Source organism: Apostichopus japonicus, chromosome 19 (assembly GCF_037975245.1).
Source record: "Apostichopus japonicus isolate 1M-3 chromosome 19, ASM3797524v1, whole genome shotgun sequence".
In the NCBI taxonomy this organism is placed as follows: domain Eukaryota; kingdom Metazoa; phylum Echinodermata; class Holothuroidea; order Aspidochirotida; family Stichopodidae; genus Apostichopus; species Apostichopus japonicus.
Window position 1 is genome coordinate 19,602,071 of NC_092579.1, and position 21,442 is coordinate 19,623,512.

Genomic DNA, 21,442 nt, shown 5'->3' on the forward strand with positions numbered 1-21,442 from the left:
AGACTTCAGATGATCAAAAGATAAGTCAGGTGTTAACCTTGCAGTCTTACAAATGGTAGAAAAACAAGATAAAACAGTACATTTAATCTGTTTGTCAAACTACAAAGTATTGTCCAGCCAAACCACCAAGACATTTTGCGGAATTGGCAAATCTGCCATTTTTTTTCATATTGTTTTTGTAAATTTGCAAATTTTACAAAAATTTGCACAAAATTTGCAAATTTTCAGAATATTGCAAATCATTCGTATTAATGAAGGTACCACCGATGTGAATGTTTTGAGAACCTCATCCAGCCCTTTTAGGATTATTTTCACTTTTTACCAGGATTAAGACCACGAGAGTGAGATCTCGTCCACGTAGATAAAACCAAAATATCATTGCTGTGTATCATCAGATGAAAGGCTAAATATACTTGATGATCATCACCATACCCTTCAATGTTAAAACCAGAGCTTTTTAATTTCAGCATGCAACAGGCGATATATAAATATTAAAAATTACTCGGGCCAATTACAGGCCTTGAGGAACCCCACATGCAATATCAAGGTAATTAGCAAAAAGCTAGTACCAAACTTTGACTCTCTGAGTTCTACCCATAAGAAAAAAAAGATTAACACCACTAATAAACAGTGCCCTGCACACTACCAATATCATGCCAGAGAATATTCAGGAGTTTGAGATGATCAAGTGTTTCGAAAGCAGCGCTTAGATCAAGTAGTAAAATAAGCGACCAAGAGATAGCTAACAACCTTTAGGAAACTGGTTTCAGTACTATAACATATTTTTTGATAGCCAGGCTGATGAATATGAATATGATGATTATTTGTGACCATGTGGTGATTCAACCTTTCGAGGACTTAATCCGTTCCTTCTGTATCTGAATTCGCATGGAGGTAGTAGACATATAATGGACTACGTTAGACTAGGTATTAAATCCAGCCAGTTGGACTAATAAGCCTTTGACAAACGACTATGACAAGCCTTATGAATTTCTCAATAAACTATAAAATGTGGTATTTGAAATGTAAACTGGATAGACAGTAGTTTCTATAATCAATCAAATCTGTCTTAGAAAGTCACATTCTTCTTTAAACAGCTGATGTTTTTCTCACTAGGCTCCTTTATTTGTTATTGCTTTTGTGTGATGTTGTCACTCTCACGTTTTGCTGTAACTGGCAGCTAGCTTGAATCCCCAAGAGTAACATATAGTGTTTTCATCATCAAGTGTTTAATATTCTATTGTGATGTAGATCTCTCTCTACTTTTTCATCTCTTGCTTCCATTTTTTCCGCTTCTCCGCACGTGTATAAAATTCTGTACGTTCTCCCCGTGTGTTCGAAGTTTTGGGCAGAATTTTAATTTTCCACTCGGGCATCATATTAAAGTTTGTAGTCATTAATAATTTGTTGTCTTAATTATAAACTCCCAAAGAGAGTCATGAATTTTTTAGCAGTTTCATGGTGACGGGGACTTGGCAGCGCCGGTTATGATCAGCGTGCGACACCCGATAATCGTGTGAAGATCATGGCTTTCGTTGAGAGGGCTACTCTCTCATCTCTCTCTGGCTATTTGCTACCAACGATTCTGCCATAAATGGCAAATGCTGGGATCCAGCTTTTCGGCACATTCATGCATAAATTCATCTTGCGTGTGTTTGCTGAAGGTTGTCGCATTTTGATGATTATCACACAGGATAAAATCTCATCAATAAAAAATTTGTATTACATTTCTTGCCAAGCTTCTTGAGCAAAACTAGCTCTTTTTATTCAGTGCATGATCACCGGAAAGTGGCAAAGAGTAGCTTGAATTGCAAACTTCAAAAGTCATATATGATGGATGGAGTCTTGTGGGTGGCTCCTGTACGATATAAGCTCAGACAGCCATGTTGTTCAGGCTTTCTATGATCCAGAAGGTACTTCCTTCAACTAGTGGTTGATTTGTGTGAAGTATTAAACAAGTTCGGAAGAAAAGATGCACTGAAAAGTGATATCCCACCAGTCTTGAGCACTTTAAAATAAAAAATGTTGTATAAAAAAAGAAGACAATTCCAAGAAAGAAAGTACTAGCTCAAACTCATATGTAGTAGAATTTGATTTTTAGGTTTAATAGTTTGGCAAACTTACGTGATTTATTATTATTTTTTTAAATTTTTTTTATGTGAACATAGCAGGCTTGTGTCACACATTGGATTTAATCAATGTTGACACATTGTAGATTAATTCAGGCTCAGTAGAAGGTGTTATGTGGAGAACTACAAGTGATACTGGTTTAACACTATCTTCAGCCTAGTGTTGGGAGTTATTGACACATTAACTAGTTTATGAAGTTGTTATTGTCTCAGGTTAATGTTGAAATTTGCAGTTGATACTGGCTTTAAAACACTGTTTCTAACCTAGTGATGGATGGTATTGACACATTAACTGGTTTAATTTTAGTCTGAGATTAATTTTGAAATTAGCAGTTGGTACTGGCTTTTAATACACTGTTTTCAACCTAGTGTTGGATGGTATTGACCCATTAACTGGTTTATGTAGTAGTATTTGTCCCAGGTTAATGTTGATATTAGCAGTTGATACTGGCTTTAACACTGTTTTAAACTTAAATTTGTACAGTGTTGATATAAAACTAGCTATAAGTATATTAATTTTAACCAATGTTTACAATTATATAGGCAAGTGATACTGACTTTAACATCTGTCAACCTAAAATGTTTGTAATTTACAGTGCATTATGGCTTGTAAGTATTAGTTTTAACCTAGGTTTAATATTGAAATTGGCAGGTAATACTGGCTTAAACACTGCTCAACCTAGGTTTCTATAGAAGTTGACACATTACAAGATATTACGGTTTTAAGTATTAGATTTAAAATACTGTAGACCTATGTAATGTTGGAATTGACAAGTGATATCGGCTAACAACACTATACTCTCAGAAGATGTTTAAGAGGTTTGACGATGTTACTCAGGTTTACACTGGCTTAGAATATAAGCTGAAACATACCACCTGATTTATGAAAATTTCAGACTCGTTGAAAATAAACACTGTTTATTCTGCTGGTATACACCCTTCTGGCCCTTGGATAATCCACTCATCCCATCTCCCTCCTGCCCCTCCCCCCTCCTCACCTTCTTCTCTGTCTCTCTGTGTACAACAAATCAATTTGAAAGAAATAGAGGCAGTGTAGCATTTTGAATATATGAATATTCATGAACTCTTGTCATCTGATGAAATACTGCAGCCCCCCCCCCCCCCCCCGAGCAGCAGAGTTATTGCCTGTAAAGTTAATAACCTTACCTGGTTGAACTCCTTCTGTAGTAGAAAAACTGATGTCAATTTGAATTGTCCAAATCCAGGGAGATTTCCAGGGAAGATTTTAATGCCCAGTGAATCAAGTACTGCATGGCCACATGTATAGAATATCAAAGAAAATAATTCATCTCTGAAATTTGAAAAACCGAGGTACACTATAAACGACCTTCAGTATTATTTAAAGTCTTTCCGTTCTAGGAGACTTTCAATAATTTGTTTTCTTTTTCCAAACTGGGCTAGTCGTTGGATTTTTGAACATATTAGATTTGATTAGTTTTGCACCTTAAAGCAGCGTGCCTGATCCCCACATTGATAGCAGCCGTTGATCTAGCAATGATTAATGTTAACAAAATGTGCTCTCTGTTGATCAAATTACTTTAATTCGATGGGGGGGTGTCCCTTTAAACCCCAAGGGGCGGGACCAAAATGTTGCAAAGAACTCTAGACGGGTCGGTGGCCCTGCGTGCTAATCTCAGGTCTTGATATTAAAATGTGTTGAATGATATCAAACTGCTGAAGGGACATATTCATATTAATAAAAAAAAATATTAGAAAAATATATATATATATGTATACACAATAAGCCTTCTTGAGGCAACCTATGTCCAACTTGGTGTGCAGTCATAATCAACTGAACCTTTCCATTCTGTGAGTTAATAATTGCAATGGATATTTTGGAGTTATCACTGAAATATACCGTAAAACAAAGACATTTGTCCATAAAAGCGGGGGAACCACCGTCCTTTAAGTTGTCATAACTTAACATATTGTGTTTGCTCTTGTTTTGCGATTTGATAACGTAAAAAGAGTAGGGCAGATTTTTGCCTGAAATACGATGTAATCTAAAAACATATTCCGACATGTATGTCCTCTTTACATATGGGCTTTCTTTGAGGGTTCTCAAGAATGTTTTAGCAGTGAAAAACTTCCTTCTTATTACGATATTAGAACCTTCGAAATTGGGATAAATGCTCGAGAGCTTTCGACTTGAAATGAAGTGTATTTGAATGAGGTCTCGATTAAGTATTGGTCATTTACAAAAATCAAAATGCAGATGAGATATATGGTTACAGCCTCTTTTACATTCATTTCAATCAATGTACACTTTTGGTACTAAAACATGTCCAAAAGACTGATAGCTAGGCTTGAAGAAGTAAAAAAAAAAAGGAAGAAATTTTTACACCCCGACTCCCTCGTGCGTGTCGCGAGCCGCGCCTCGTGGGAAGACGTCATACGAATGTTGGGTAAATGTGGGCGATGCGTCATTGTTCATGAGGTTGATCTGTTTTTGGATATTGATGCAAAAATGCTGTCGATGTCAACGAGTGTATCAGATACCGATATCGCGAGGCGATAAATAAATTACCGAAGAGCTGATTTGGGGAATATGACTTGTTCGAAGCCGGAGGGCGAATCAGATGTGAATAGGTGATGCTTGTCCAGGGAGAAGTATGATCTTTAGGTTCACTGCCAAATGGTTCCCTCTGTTGACACTTGACGGAATTTACTCTTTTTTTTTGGAGGGAAGTGCTTATCCTTGATCAGCTGAGGAATTAAAAAACTTTGCGGTGAAGTTAAAAATAGCCACGTCTAGTCAATTTTGGTTTCTTCAAGTCGTTATCTTTCGTGAAGGCTTTCAGAGCCATCGTCGAACGATAAGAAACGAGAGAGTGCAATGTGACAGATGTGATGGATGAGGAAACATACAATTAGATTTTAGAAAGATGAGGCGTACACATGTATCGTGAATCCGGCTAAATTTAGCCTCCCCCCCTGCTTTTGGGAACCATATTCGCAAATACGAACTCAAACCAATAAGTATGATCATCTTTTCATTCCGTACATTCTGTGAAAGGAATGACGACATTCACTGCTTTGTGATCTTACAGAGGTGAAGAAAAATAAAATGCGGAAAGGTTAGGTCAGGTTAAAGGCATTGAAGACTTGCATGCGGCCATCTGAAAAAGTTAACTTTCTGTTGCTTGCAAGTGACGTTTTGTTCGTGTCACTACAAAATGCAGACAGTAATGAAACGTGATACCTTGTTATCTTCAGCTGGATCTGAGATGTCCATCGCTGTATCGTTTCTACACTGTGCTGTGGGTATTGACCGCAGCTGTATGTACTGACTGTACACTAGTGTCTAATTACCAACGGTATCAAGCTTTGTGTGTATTTTCTGGGATCGATGGTGGTGTCTACTACTTCTGTTACACCTCATTTGAAACTAGGTCAGATTACCGGCAATAGACGTTCTTTTTGCGCGAGTCTTTACACCCTTTAACATGCAGATTTTGGAAGCAGGAAGTCCTATTTTGTTAATTAAATATGAGAGATGTTGGCCCTTTTCCCTCTCCCCTCTCCCATCTATTATCCACAACCCTATCCAACACATGTTCACCCAAACCATTCTTAATTTGCAGGAACACATAGGTATAATCATAATGATGTATTTATTTTAGCACTTTTACATAAACGAACATCTCAGAGCACTGAAGATGGGTCTATAGTCAAATCTTAAGAAGTTCAAATAGGAGATGCAGACAGAGTAATGAAAGGACAAAAGTAGTCAAAGCAAAATCAGAAATATAAATCAATAAAATAATTTAATCAATAAAACCAATAAATCAATCAATAAAACATACACATGATTGGGTTCTCAAAAAAATATTTGAGCTTTGAATCATGGCTATAGCTAGATCTGTGCTTATATGACAAGAAATGCCCATTTAATAGCACAGACAACAGTTGTATTGATATCAAACTGTAATGTAACATCCCAAAACCCTGTTCCTGACAAATTTGTCTGGCATGTAACTTTTAGGTACAAATTGTGAATTTAATTTCATGTAGAGAGTTCTAACAGCAACAATATCAGATTTCTTGGGATTCATGTGTTTTAATCATTAATGTGGAAAACTTCTCCATTCATTTACAAATTTTTCTATCTAAGACAGAAAAACAGAAGACCTATTATTTTTATTTTATTCTGTTTCATAGTTCCAAGTTTTGCATTTTCACACTAGAAGAGTTTCTCATTCACTTTCTGAAATTTCAGCTACCTTTGATGAATAATTATAGTATTAGCCATCTGCAGTGACCAGGTTTTCATTTGATAAAGTTGCCAGACAATTCTTTTTAACCATCTCAAGAAATTTAACTGGCATCGCTATGCAAAATGTGTTTCTTTGTTCCACACTAGCTGCCTATTTCTAGTTGGTATTTGAGCCAGCGGGAGTTTTACATTATAAAGATGTTCTGTTGTAACCAGAACTGGACTCTCTTCTGGATAGATGGTTAGTTTAATAGGTTAGATTGAAGCTGTGTTTGTCAGTAGCATGTCAGTAAGTATCCTCTATCCATTTGTATATAATGAATTATAGACATATTGTCTAGACAAACTCTTGACATATTTTCATTAATTATCTTACAGGACAAAAACTGACATAAATTTTCATAACTCCCCAGCCCCCCCAAAAATAGACTTAACAAGATATAAGCCTGTATTAAGTAAAACGAGTTTTGATTAAAAAACGCATAAGGAAAAGAAAATAAACTTTCCAAACTTATAATACTAACGAGAAAAAAATTCTTTGATAATAAGAAGTATAAGAAACGGAGGGCACTTATGAATATGCAACAGGTGTCTTGTCTCATGAGCGACCATCAATCAAATTAAGAACCTCATCAATCAGGTAATACACGCAGACAGTCTGTGTACCTCCTGCCTCGCAGCAGCGAGACGTATCAATCTCTGACTGGCTCAGAGCGAGGAGGATAAACCTGCCTCTCGTTCCTCTTCTCTTCCTCTGAGTGTAACCATGACGAAGCTATGTTCGTATCATTGTTCCCTTTTTTTTCTTCTTTTTTTTCTTTCACCATGAAGTCAAATTTCCTGTGACCTAGTTAGGTGTATACATCCCTAGGATGCATGTTGAAATAGTATGCTGCACATTTGTTCACCAATTTTAAAGCCAAGTGACCAAAATTATGGATCGCTATTGATCCATGTATGACACCTTCCCAGATTTTTTTTTTTTTTTTTTTTTAACCACATAAGAGTGAATGAGCATGTAAATAGTGAATCGGTTTCATCCTGAAAATTTCCTTTCCCCTGATGCAGACTCTTTCATGTATCGGGAGATTAATCAAGTATCAAAGGCCGAATTGGAAATTTTAACTCAAATGTTTGAAGTAAGTGAAACTAATGTATAGTGTAAAATGGGAAGGGGAAAGAAATCATTTCTATATTTGTGGGAGGAATGGAAAACACTTGCACAAAGTTTACTTTAAAGGTTGCAATATAACATCATTTTGCATCTAAACATTTTTTTTTAAAACAAATTTCTCAAACGTGAGGGGGATACCCCTCCTACCCCCCCCCCCCCTTTAGAGGTCACATTTGCATTTGTTAATGTGGGCACACTAAGATGATCAAAGTGAGAATTGGGGGTTGGCAAGCAAACCATTTTGGATATCAAGGGTGTAAACCAACCGACATTCTCGTAGGATTTTAGTCTCTAAAGATATAGTATTGAAAAAAAGTTAATATCAACATCTAATTTTTTTTTTCCATCAGATGTAGATGTTAAGTTAAGTTTCCTGATTTATTGATGCACTCACTTGATTATTGCTGCGAGATGTTGAAATATGGACTTGGCTGTCAGTATTTTGTAGTGTCATGATAGCCCCGAAAGGCATAAACGAAATAATGAAAGATGGTCATTTGATGAGTGTAGATATAGATTTAGATTTATGTACCAACATATCAATGGCAGAGGTTACACTGACTTCTGCTTCTTTAAGCCCAGAGAGGAGTTTTAGTTCTTGCTTTTAGGACTCTGTGAATACATGATTATTCATGAGAATCTCCCCTTCCTTCTCCCTCTCCTCCCCCACCACCCCCCCCCTACCCAACACTGCCTTCCTGCCGACTAAGACCATGAGAAGTATAACCAGTGTATTTTTATAAGATATCAACAGACTGCTCTGTGTAACTATAACGCAAAGATCTATGAATACCAAGTACAAAATTTGATTTCATAATTGAACAGTTCATTATTAACAGTTTTCTATGCAATAAGTACTGTAAAATTCTCTAGTAACCAAAACACTCATCAGCAAATGAGACAAATATTTCGGTCTCTTTGACTTTTCTCGACCTATTTTGCGGTTTCTAGGTTTCACTTGATAAAAAGGCAGTTTGAATTAGAGTGAGGTGAGAGATACCGAAAAGCAAATTCTCCATTTTAGATAATTTTGGTCTCGATGAGGAGTTATAAGTTGCATGGCAATGATGTGTTACCATGTGTTCATTACACGATTCACAGCTTAGGTCTGACAATCAAATAAGTCAAAAATATTTGAAAAGTAATTCCCAGGCATGATGTTAGTGTTATGTAAATGAAGTGATCATTTACTTAGTTGATAACTGCCAAACTTTTTACCATCAATAATCATTTCAATAGCCATGAATAAATTACCAATAATAGCTGAGTTACAGTGACGTTATTACTGTGTACAATACAAGACTCCCGGCTTAGGTCTGATTACCATATAATAAGTCTAAAAATATTTGAATACTAGTTCCCAGGGCAATGTTGTTAGTGTTTTGTAAATTAAGTGATCGTCTTCTATGCAGTGTGTGCTTTGATCAGGTTATGAGGAAGTAGGTCACGGTAACCCAACATAAAATGAAGCGTAATATATATATATATATATACATATACCTGTATATATATATTTATATGTTTATATATATATATATATATATATTTATTTATTTATTTATACATATTTATATATACATATATACCTATGATGATAAATGTGCTTCTAGGGTATATCCATCAGAAACTATACCCTGATGGTATCACAGCTTGAGAAGCTCTGACAGTCTATTTATATTGTGATATTGCAGTATATATTTCATGTTGGAACTGTATATAAAATGGTGTTTAGCTCAATACATAAAGTGACTCAAATCCTCAAATGAATTGAAAAAAAAAATGGTTAACTAAAAACATGGGAATAAAAACAAAAGATTTTTTTTTTTTTAAATTATTATTTGACTATTATAACAGTTAGTATAATATTGAGCCACCCATTTTATTTATAAAACATTGTTGTCATCATGAATTGTTACAAAAGCTATTGGAAAACACCGGGACTGACTGCTTCGTCAAAATTACGGTTCATGTGTTTGGTGGTCACTTTCATCAAGCTTTGCTTCGCTTTGAATTTCTTGTTTTTTCGACATTAGGTTAAACGAAACAACGTGCAGCAACCAATGGTAAGTTGTGTCACAATGCTGAGCGCTTGCGGTTGGTTTGAAGTGCTAATCTGTATAAATATAATTGCTGGCATTTTGGACAGCAGTGTATGATCTGTCTTTATATTGGAGTCATTTTTGTCGTTTTCAACGCTTCTTTCTCGTTTGTTTGAAACACAAACAAAGAGAAGAGAGAAAGACGAGCGGTCGCTACAGAAAAGATGATCACTTTTCCTCAGAGAGAAAGAATTAACATTTTTAGTGGTACTGATATGTAGGTTGATACTAACAGCTTGTTTCATTGCTCAACTACTGTTTTTGTATTACTGTAGGTAATTCATCAACATAACTTTGTGATGGGGGTCATGCTTGTACCGTTGGGTTAAATATATAAACATCCCCATATTTTCATCATCTCGTATTTTTTGACCTATCCAATTCACATATATATCCCTCAACCTTAAATAATTAGTCAACCCACTGGTCCCCCTCCTACTTCCATCCTTTCTGATCCAACTTTTATCCAACTAATATTTTTCCAACTCTGGATTGCCTTGGAAGGACGAGCCAGTTTTTGAGATCTCATGGCGTCTCATTAATACCACACATATTTTGTCAATGAAGTGCTTTCTATTAGAAGGTTGGATATAAGGGCGTATAGTAATACAGTATTCTTATATAACAAAATTTTTTGATAGATTCCATTAATGCCCCCCAAAAAAAGAAATCTGCAGATAGTAGTGCAGTATGTTACATACAAAAATGTTTTGATAGATTCCATTAATAAAAGAGAAGTCCCATAGTAATGTAGTATGTTATATCCAAGGAGTGTATTGATCAATAATCTTGCAGAAATTATAAGCTTTAAGCATGAGAAGCTTGCAAAGATGAAGCAGAACATGTTGCTTTTATAAATCAACACTAAGTAATTAATATGCTGTAGTTAATTATACTAGAGTATGCTAATTAAAAGTTACACTAGTCTAACATACAACCATATGCCCAAAATGGTTTAGTATTAATGTACTGTAATTAAAGCTTGCTTAAATGTAGTGCAGTGTTTTGCATCCATTTTGTGTGAAACTTCCCCCAAAATAGTGTTATAACTACAATACATCATATGTTGCAGAATTATATATGTACATTAATATAGCTCTATATATAAATATATATATGTATGTATATATTTATATATATATATATATATATATATACATACATATATATATATATGTATAGAGCTATGTTTGTAGTATATATGTTGTATATAAAGCTAAATAGGAATTAATTAACTTTAGAACAATTGCTATCCCCTACATCCATACATTATTGCATTAATAATATACTTCCAATAACATCACTGGGCCACATACAGTATCAGATATCGTTGGCCAGGGATATAAGTTATCCAGCATCGCAATTGTGCAAATTGCTATACAAGTACAAAGATAAACAGCAGTTTTAAAACATAGAAATCATAGTCGTTCATGAGAGACAAAAGTTCAAAGCGTTCAAAATTGCTACAAAATATTTGAACACTAAAATTATTTAGCTTCACAAAATGCTCTGCTAATTGCTATACCAGTGCAAAGATAAACAGCAGTTTTTAAACATAGAAACCACAGTAGTTCATGAGAGACAAAAGTTCATAGCGTTCAAAATTGCTACAAAATATTTGAACACTAAACTTATTCCCTGTTGTGGAAATGACAACAGTATATATAAACTGTAGTAAAGCTGCTTAATAATCATTAATTTCAACACAGAAACTTTTATATATTTATATAACTTTCATATTTCTGATGAATTTTCATATTGAACTTGATGTAAGTTGCATATTGTTAGACAATATACATTTAAAGCATCTTGTTCCTGAAGCGATACCTGGCTGTTACATCTGTGAATGTTACTAATTACTTTATATATATTGCAGTGCTTGTTGCATTTTGCTATAATCTAGCTATTTAAGACACTTATTATGTACCCATATGCCATATGAATACTAAAGATCATCATTATACTGTAATTGGATTCCAAAATATGCTAGAAAGTAAGTCAGAATAATGGTCAAGCATACACTCAACTTTCAACAATTAGCATTTTTACTTCCTTGCAGTCTCAAAGTGGTTTTTTCCTGGTTGAATTGTTAATCTCCCCCCCCCCCCCACTCCATCCAACCCCTCCTCAATGTCTGGAATAAGATTAAGAACCACCAGCAGAGTACTTAATCCTAAACTTTTAGCAATAAGGTTAGCATGGCTCAAATTTTGCATCAATTCTGATGGCCTTTTATATCAGCTCACATGATGTCATAGGGGTCGATTACCAAGGCAAAGGTCTTTGACTGTGGTGCAGTGGTTGTGTATATGATTTTAATTTAATTTTTTAAATTTTTTTTTATATAGCTTTAATACTAATAGTATGATTACTAATACAAGAAGTTGAACCAAAAAAGGCAGCAAGCAATCAAATGTTTCTTGTAACCATAGAAACATGAAATTCAAGATGTCAGTGGGAATAAAGATCCAATCGTTGCATACGATGTGGTCTGTAAATTGTTGACATGTAAAAAGCCTCTCTGATAGAGAAAATTTAACAGAAGACCTCTGTTTTTGCAAAAAAAGGATCATGCTTTAACGGTTTCAACTATGTTTGAGAAAAATGAGCACCAAGGTTTGTAATGTTGGATGGGTGAGAACAGTGGAGACGATGGGTGGGGGGGGAAGGGCATGTGGAGGGGGGATACCTTGTATTAGTGGATGGAACATCTGCGGGGAGGACTTGGAAGAAGTGAACATAACTTTAGAATAACAGCTCCTTATGTTTATGGTTTAATCTCTTTTTCTTTACCATTCTGAATTTTTCAAGTTTCTCTCTTTTGTTTTCCATTTGGGATGGTGGGGGAGGGGGGGGGAGGTGATGTTGCATGGAGGGGGATGATCCCTGTTTGTGGAATCAATTAATTGGAAAGGATCTGAAACTGGGTTAACAGGGAATTAGCAAACACTGTAAGTAATGCTTAATTATTGCTGTTCAATCAACCTTCCAGTCATACAAGAGAAGCAGAAAGATCTGTTTAGACTGTAAATTAAAATATCAGACTATGCAAATTGAGTTGTATATATAAGATTGCTATATTTCAAATGATACCGTTATTGGTTTGTCATTATTTTATTTATTTATTTTTTGATATTCTTTACACCAAGATTTTTTTTCTTTTATCTTTAAACCTCGCTGAATCATAATTCATTGCAACCAGGTTTTGCAAAATCCCGATCCACATTTCATCCCAATGAAATCAACACGGTGGAAGTTTGTTTGGACTTTTTGTATGCTTCGTGTGTTAGACTTATATCTGGGGTTATACAACCCAGCGGTGGTGGAAATGATGTAGTTTTCACACCTTCCAACCTCCATGCCCAGATCACCCACAGAACATATCTGCAATCCTCTATAGAGTAACATTATTATTTAATTCATCAATATTATATGTTGGAAATGTCCCTACAAGTCATCTTTCACCTCTAGAACCAGGAGGCTTGATGAGCGGGTCAAGGAACATCGGCTATGTCCTGCAGATGGCCATGGGGGATAAAGAATGATATATTCTTATTTTCATAACGTACTTTCTTATATAGGGATGATGAAGATATCCATAGTTTGCTTAGGGAACCCTAAACCCACCTCTGTCTCCTTAATGCCACTGAAGCCAGTCAGTTGAATAATTTATAAAGTAAAATTTGAATTTTCTCATTCTTTATCAAAAGGCTAAATTCCTGTGGAAAAAAAAAAAAAAAATGACCTCATCCTATATAATGTGATTGTAGGAAACCTGTCAATTTCTGTTCCCTTTTTTTCTCTAATTTCTTTCCATAAAACTACCATGAGGGAATATCCATGTTTATCCATATTATGTAGGAATCACTAAATGCATGGCTGACTCCTCAAAAACATGAACCAAAGTCCCTGTTATAGCTCGGGATATTAAACGTTACGCGTACAGTAGGATATTGCCGGAGGTTAATCAAGATATTACAATGTCAAATGCATGAAGGAGTCGAAGATGTTGACATTAGTGATAAATGTATACATGAGTAGATTTATTGATATGTGCACCAACCTCCAAAAAGAGGAGAGAGATGCCGGTCAGATACATTCGTGGAGCTGTTCGGAAATACTCGAAGGGATTCAGTCAGTCTTAAACAGGAGGATATAGATATTGATGAGAATTGACTTTGCAATAAGTACAAGAGGCAACGTTTGCAGTTTACATTCAATGTTTCAATATGAAATTTGACAAGGAATCACCGAGTCGGTCGGCTTTCTTGGTTCGCTATCTTCTTGGGCATCGTGCAAAATATTACTCTCGGCATGTAGTAGACTGTCGGCAGCCTATAGGTCCGAGAAACCCAAACATCCCCCATTTGGCTGTCTTTAATATTTTACTATAATTCCGAGTTGTATTGTCCATTTTGATGAAGGCAGGTCAGACCGACTGTTATGATCATCAATGTCAAAGAATTTTGGTCTGTTTTTTTGTTCTTTTATTGCAGCTGTTGTGGGTGGTATATATATAGAAATTCCACGAAAATAACCTTTTCGAATTATTATAGGGGTCAAATTTGCATACAGTATGCAATTATCGTGATCGGTCTTATCTTCGCTGATTTTACTCAATGTAATAATTTCAGATAAAGGATGGATTAAAGCTCAACATTCATCAATCTGTGGTGAATTTGCCATTAGTATTAATTGCCACCCAATATGCTAGAATTAGTCAAATTGTCTGGTCACTCTAGTCATTGTCTGGTCACTCTAGTAATTTCACTTTTAGTAGCCGGAAATAATAATGTAGCGTCGATTATAGAGTCTCCATGGAAGCGCCTTTGAAAACCTCCCCCAAATTTATGCGTCTGCTAAGATATGGCAGCCAATGAAAACGATTGATCTTTTAATTTGGAAATTTCAAACCATTAACAGTGAATTTTGCGATTATTTACGTTGTCGCCATGAATTTCTGTTTTCTTTACTTTCTACAATGTTTGTATATTTTGCTCATTCATGCTTTTACCCTACATTTTGGCTTCGAGATTACCGAGTCATTAATTGGGTCACGAAATTCCATTTCTCTTTCTCTTCCTTCGTCTATTGTTCAGGCGAGAGTTGGTTATATATAGAAATTTCATGAACAAAACCTTTTTCGAATTATTTAAAGGGGTAAAATGTAGAAAATTGCATAAAGATGCAATTATGGTGATTGGATGTTGCTTCGCTGATTTTACTCAATGTAATAATTTTAAGTTGGAGGATGGATTGAAACTCAACATTCATCATTCTGTGGTGAATTTGCCATTAGTATTAATTGCTATCAAATATGCTAGAATTAGTCAACTGACTAGTCAACTGCTGATGTCTGGCCACACAAATTTAGCTTTGTAATAAAATAAGCCAAGGACTCCTTTGAAAGGTTCTTCACCCGGCCTTTCATCAAATGGAGATGGCCAAAAAGACAAAAAAAAAGTACAAATATATGACACATTGTAAAAATATTATAATTTCACAAAACAGAATAGAAAAGAAATGACACATACTGACTTCATCTATTTCAAAATGTTATAATCTATTTCTCTCAATCAGGTTTTCAGATCTCATATATCAATCTCTCATGCAGATCTGATAAATGACTTGATATATACATATGGAGATCTCATCTAACTCCACATTAATATTTTTGTGATGCATAAATCCAGCCGATGTCCGTTTTTTTTTGCAAATTTCATCTTTATTAAAATTGATCAGAATTATTCGATATCTCAATTCTAGGAAGCCACTGCTGTCCTAGTTAGGTCTTAGAATGATCTCAATTTTTAGCTAAACATCATTTTTATTTCCCGGATTTTTTTATGTTTTTTCATGGAACATTAATTGCATGAGTGGTTGATCGCTTGTTTGGAGTCAGCTCACGTTCTGTGAATATTCTTTGGGACTTCAATACTGACTTTTGATTTCCAGAGTGTAAGGGTTAATATAAGTTCTAAATATGACACTACTGTATGTTAACCGATTAATATAGCTTGCCATCTTATAAACATATCTGCAGTTCAATTAATGAGTTCTTTGCGATTATTCATGAGTGTCAGGGTGTGGCAAACGCATTATAATGGCCTTCAACATAAAAAATAGTAATGCCTTGTATATTAAAGTTGCTTCTCATTTTTCTGGGGGCAGTTTTTATTTGGCATTGAAAAACATTTGCCAAAAATTTTCAAACTCTATCTTTGAAGGAAAATTTGAATAATCGGCTTACGGAAAATGCTCAAAACTGCTTACATTACCTGCATTCCATAAGGAAGAGAATGTAGTGGACACTTAAATGTCGGCAAGTTTCGAGGGCCTCCTCATGTCAGGACTCATGGTTGTACTAGACTCCTGATAGTAGTAAATATTCAGGCCAAGTTGTACTTATTCCAAGATATTTAGGTTATAGCCGCGGATAGCATCACAAACTCGTCGTTAATCCTGATAGATGTTGGCAATGATTCCCCATAGGCCAAACAAAAGGCATGCTAATCAAGCTTCCGCGAGTTCTCTGGCAGAACGGTTTAATTGTTTAGACGGTTTGATGCCGTTTGTGTCTCTTGTTTTCTGGTCGTCCGATGTTGGCTTTTCTCTAATTGTTGCAAATCCCCCGATGCTTTGGTGATCGAGCTTGTCACAGATGCAGCAGGCAAATGTTAATAAAGTCGGTTAAGTGGATAGTGTAGGAGACGGGACTCGCTTAGGATGTTTGACAGAGAGTGAGCAGGCAAATTATTCTCAAGTTAGATATTTAAAAAGCTTAATGTTTCTTGCCTCGGTTAGAGCATGAATGCAGATCTGTTGAAAGAGTTGGATCAGTAGGCATGTTGTTTAAAACAGCTTGTCCTTGTGTCAAATTAGGTTGATCCTTAAATTTGGGTTCTTCTTGCCTGTTAGTTTCTCGTTTGTTAAAGAAAGTAACAGCTGTAAACAGGATCATCGTAATAAGTGACATTGAAATAATACATAACTGTGTACAATGAATTTGCGATGTAGTGAAGATAGATGGATTGTTTAAACTCAGTGATTGTTCAATTTTCAATGTAGTGAAGAACAATGGTCAAGCTTTCACCAAGTTAATGTAAAAAAGCTAGACAGATTATGAATGATTGGTTAATTGATTAGATTTGATTGGGTTGATTTATAAAGATATTTCAATACAATGCACTTTCACCAAGTTGATTTTAATAACGAGACAACTGATTGATTAATTGATTAACTTACCACCTAATGTATCACAATGATCTTTCACTCAATGAATGTTTTTAACAAGACAATGAATGATTTTATTATTTAATTAATTGATTGATTGATTGATTAACATACATTTTAATTAATAGCCAATGGTCTTCCACCAGTAATTATTTGTAACTAGGCAAGTGATTGATTGATTGATTGAATTTCATCCCAAATATAAAGCACGATGAAAATTCTCCCAGCGAATTGATAATAACAAGACAAACGATTGATTGATTAACTTAATTACAGCCTTATTTAACACAAAGTTCATTCGCCCAGTGATTGTTCATATCTAGACAAATGTTGATTGATTGACTGATTAATTAAGGTGGCAACCTAATTCAATCCAATGTTTTACTTTACTCTTGCAGTGCAAGGTTATAGCAAGTTGTGTAGTAAATAATAATTAGCGAATACATTCTTTATCTTATCAGCCAACCAGTCTAATATGTTTCCTTATAAAAATCATCCTAAAATTGACAAAATAAGGAATGTTGTCACATTTCAGTCTCGGCATACCACAGAGGTGTTACAGTCGACTGTTTCATATTTTTCCCAAGTTTTTCCTCCGTTATCAGCAGCGAAAGTTAAGTCGGTGAGGCTTATCCGCTAATTTATGATCTAATTTAGAAATGTAATTAATTGCAACTTTACTGGTATTTTCAAAGAAATGTCAGACACCCAGACAACCTTTTTTAATTTGTCTTCTGAAAGTATAAATTAAGTTTCTTTTATATAGGTGTTGGTGACATGAAACAGGTCAGTTTTACAAGATCAAGAAAAAAGTCAAGATATAATAACAAATCATAATTATGGCAGTGTCACTACATATCTCAATGTTTTGATGTTTTATTACCCATTTTGAAGATTAATATTCCCCTCCCCCATCAGTCTGCCTAAGCCTCGGATTAGATCCGCCAGCAGGCAGTCATTAGAGAACTCTTTATATAAACAGGCTTGTCTGAATGGCTTTGCTGCAATATGCATTTTATATTTAACACCTCGGAATGAATTACGGTTATTTATTAAAACCACAACGAGAAAATTCACACGAGGGCGACAGTGAACGTATGGATATCCATCCGTCTGTCGGAAACAAACTCTGCCGCCAGTTCATCGTACGCTGCTCGCGAGAGTACAGTATGTATGCGAGAGAAGTGAGAAATTATTCTCTACCGGTTGTTTCATCTATGGCCTCACTTTCCAATTATGGAAGGACAGCCCTAGGGTCCAGTGATGTGTAAATTATTGTTCCCCACAAAAGATGTAGTGCATTTTAGCTGCATCTGGAAGTTTATAACCCTGTTATTTTATTTTTTCGGTAGAGGTAGATGAAATTTTGCGCCATAAATATTTCTTTGCTATTTTTTATGGCAAAGTTCTTAAATGCATCGGTGGATTGGATTTCCCGGCTGGATACAAGGTTTTAAAAGTTTGACTTTACGGCTACAACAAATTTGTCGCGATGAGATCGGTGGACAGTTATTCTTCTGTCAGTTTTAATGTTGGTCCATTTGAAATAATGAATGGTCATAGATATGGTTGATGTCCTTCAAATTGTCTTTTAATTGTCTCCTGCAAAACAGTTAAAATTGCATAAAATTCAAGAAAAGGTTTGGAATTTTTCTTTTTTCCTCCTTTTTTCTTTTTTTCTCATTCAGAACGTGCAAAAATTGCTTGATACTGATACTAATAATGACCTGAAACACCTCTAAGACCAAAACGAAATGATTATATAGGAGGGGAAAAAATTAAAAAAAAGAGAGTTTCACAGTGGAGAACGAGAATTGCGAGAAATTTGGAGCAATATTGTAGACTGATTAAGACGACGATTCTGTTCCAGTTGAAGGATTTTATATCGATTTAGTTTAAATGTGAAATCTATCTCACGTGAGGAAACCATCAAAGTGTGATTATTTGGAGAAAATTATAGAAATCCTAGGAAACCGTTGGAATTATCCTATGCTCCAGTGAAAGCATGCAAATGATTTCAATCAAGTGTTTTTAAGTGGAGGACGATCTAAGCAGATGTCATGTCAAATTCCTTATTGAAGTTAATTTTATATTAATTAATTAGTTATTAATTGTCTTATAAAATTTAAGATTATGATAATTTGGAATATACTGTCAATGAAGAGAATGCAAAGGACCAATTTAGAATTATAGCCACCTTAATCCGACTTCCATCAATTCAACCAGTCTCAATTTCAAATTGATTTATGGGTTTGTAGCAAGAAATATTCAAAGTCACTGTTATAATTAAGTAAACTTAAAATTCATGGGCTTCATCATTTATGATGTTTAACATATAAACAGAATGTGAGCAACTAAATGTCAATCGTCTGTAGGCATTGATTGAATAACATTCCTCAGGGTTTCATCTTTCTGGTGCATGTATGTAAATATTTCCAAAAAAATACAGGTTCAACAACTTAGAAATATAAAATCATGCTTTTGATTGAATACAACTTTGCAAAAGTCTAGAATTTGAGCTACATTATCGATTCAGGATTGTTTAAAGATTCGTTATTGCAAAAAAAGCCCAAATTTTGTCTGCTTTTATTTTCAAATTAAGTTTGGGATTCTAAAAAATTTCTCTCATTCCTACTTCCCCCCCCCCCCTCCTTGGTTTTCCATTTCCAACAAATAAAGTGATAATCCATCAGTACAGGTAGAATGTTAAATTTCTTTTTTTGGATCGGATTTACAGATGCATAAAGATAGGTTGATATAAATGCAACACCTACGATTCACAGGAATGTATCGCATCTGGCCAAAAACCCATTACAAGCTGATAAGAGAGGACAGAACCGTCAAAGTCAATTTCCGTATTTCTCCATTTCGCTCTTCCTCTTCTCTGCTACTGAGGGAGAAACCATTTAATCGGACTATTGAGTGGCAGTCTGTATTGATAGTGGCTTCGGAAGTTTGTGGTGGAGGACAAGATTTGATTTAAGTCGCCCTTAAAGGCTTAACTTGATATCGGTATCCAAACTGATTGGTCTGGACTTTGAAAGATGGCTATGTTTATACCCAGACTTGAAAAGTGTCGGAGAATTTACTTTTAAACTCTTACGCACTCGAAGGGAACTAATAATAATCTGGTCGTCAGCTTCATCTCGAAATCTCAGCTGCTTGAATCAGAGTTTGATTACTTTTTCTCGATCCTCTCTCTGTGTTTATGATACTAGCTGTTGCAAACTAAACGCTCCCATATTAACAAACCTCTATAGTTTATTTAGCTTAAATATTAACATTGTGTCATTTTTTCATATGAAGGGTTCCATCAAAATTGTGGAATAGTTCCAGTTTGAGTTTTAATAGTCTTTAAAAATACTAACTATAATGGAAAGTAATGGTTTTAGCAAAGAATTGTTTAGGATCCAATCAAATTGATTAGCGGCTTGTTCGTTAACCTTCATTCGATGGAATGGTTGGGCGGTTTTGTCTTTAGTGATATTGATTGTTTTTTTTTTAGTAGTAGTACTCTGTAGGTTCGAAAGAACCCCCCAAAATTTAAAAAAAAACTGGTGAATTATCTCTAGAAGCTGCTTGAAGCATCGTTGAGTTTTTATAACTCTTTAGGCAGATCTGCTGATTAAGTTTGCATTGCTCAGTCAATAATTTGGCGGCGATTATTAAATCGATTCAACCCGAGGCTTTCAAAACTCTGAATGCAAAAATGTTCTTTTCTGTATATGAAACCTTTTCAGCATTTGAGGTTGATACATTAATGTGCGACAAAGTTTATAACCCTATGCATACTGTACATTCAAGCACATTAGATGTCGGCAGAATCAGTGCGACCAGCTGCAATCTAAGAGTACCTGATCTGAGAGGTAGATTCCACCGATTTTAACGGTGAGAGAATCGGTCGTCTCGTCCAAGCAATGCATGACTTTGACCCCGATGTTCAACCACTGTTCACATAGGCGTAGGAGCCCAACTTGATTTGGGGGGGGGGGGGCTGTAACCACTTGCCCGAAAATATAACCAAAATTTTTAACGCGCTCCGCGCGCGTTCGACATGTTAACGTGCATATCATATAGGCATGCATCGGTTATTACATTGCATGCCAATAACATACAATCATTTGCCGTGTTATTACCCTTCCATATTGGTTAGAATGATTTGGGAAAGTCGTTACAATAATAATGATGATAATAATATCAGTTTAACCATTGAAAAACACATTGCAAATTATTATTCTTTCAGTAGGTGCCCAAAAAATTCTCAGCATATTGCCCGAATTTTCACAAAAATGTTTGGTTGGGGGGGCTGCAGCCCCCCCAGCCCCCCCCCCGCCTCCTACGCCTATGACTGTTCATCATGCTTTGATCAGGCATGTGGGTGATAAACATGGATTGTATCATGATGTGTGTGGAACCTGTACAGAAGCACAAAGTGCTGTGCACGGTCCAGCTTGAGTCGCACTGACGTACTCTGTACATTTCGCATGTTGAAGTACTGTACATTCTCCATTCTACCCTGTCTTTAGAAAGTCACAAGCTAGTTAGTTCATTGTAGTAATCTGTCTTGAGA

General features: G+C 35.3%; 1 protein-coding gene across 4 annotated transcripts in view; it reads left to right on the plus strand.

Annotated features, from left to right (window-relative positions):
• The window catches only part of LOC139960659 (protein kinase C-like), a 153,685-nt gene that overhangs the window by 107,012 nt on the left and 25,231 nt on the right, over positions 1–21,442 (plus strand). For 2 of the 4 annotated variants that reach the window (XM_071959205.1, XM_071959204.1), the window contains exon 8: positions 9,574–9,603. The exons of the other annotated variants lie outside the window; for them this stretch is intronic. In XM_071959205.1, coding sequence (XP_071815306.1) covers positions 9,574–9,603 — 30 coding nt within the window. The remainder of the gene's footprint in view (positions 1–9,573; positions 9,604–21,442) is intronic. 4 annotated transcript variants of the gene reach the window in all.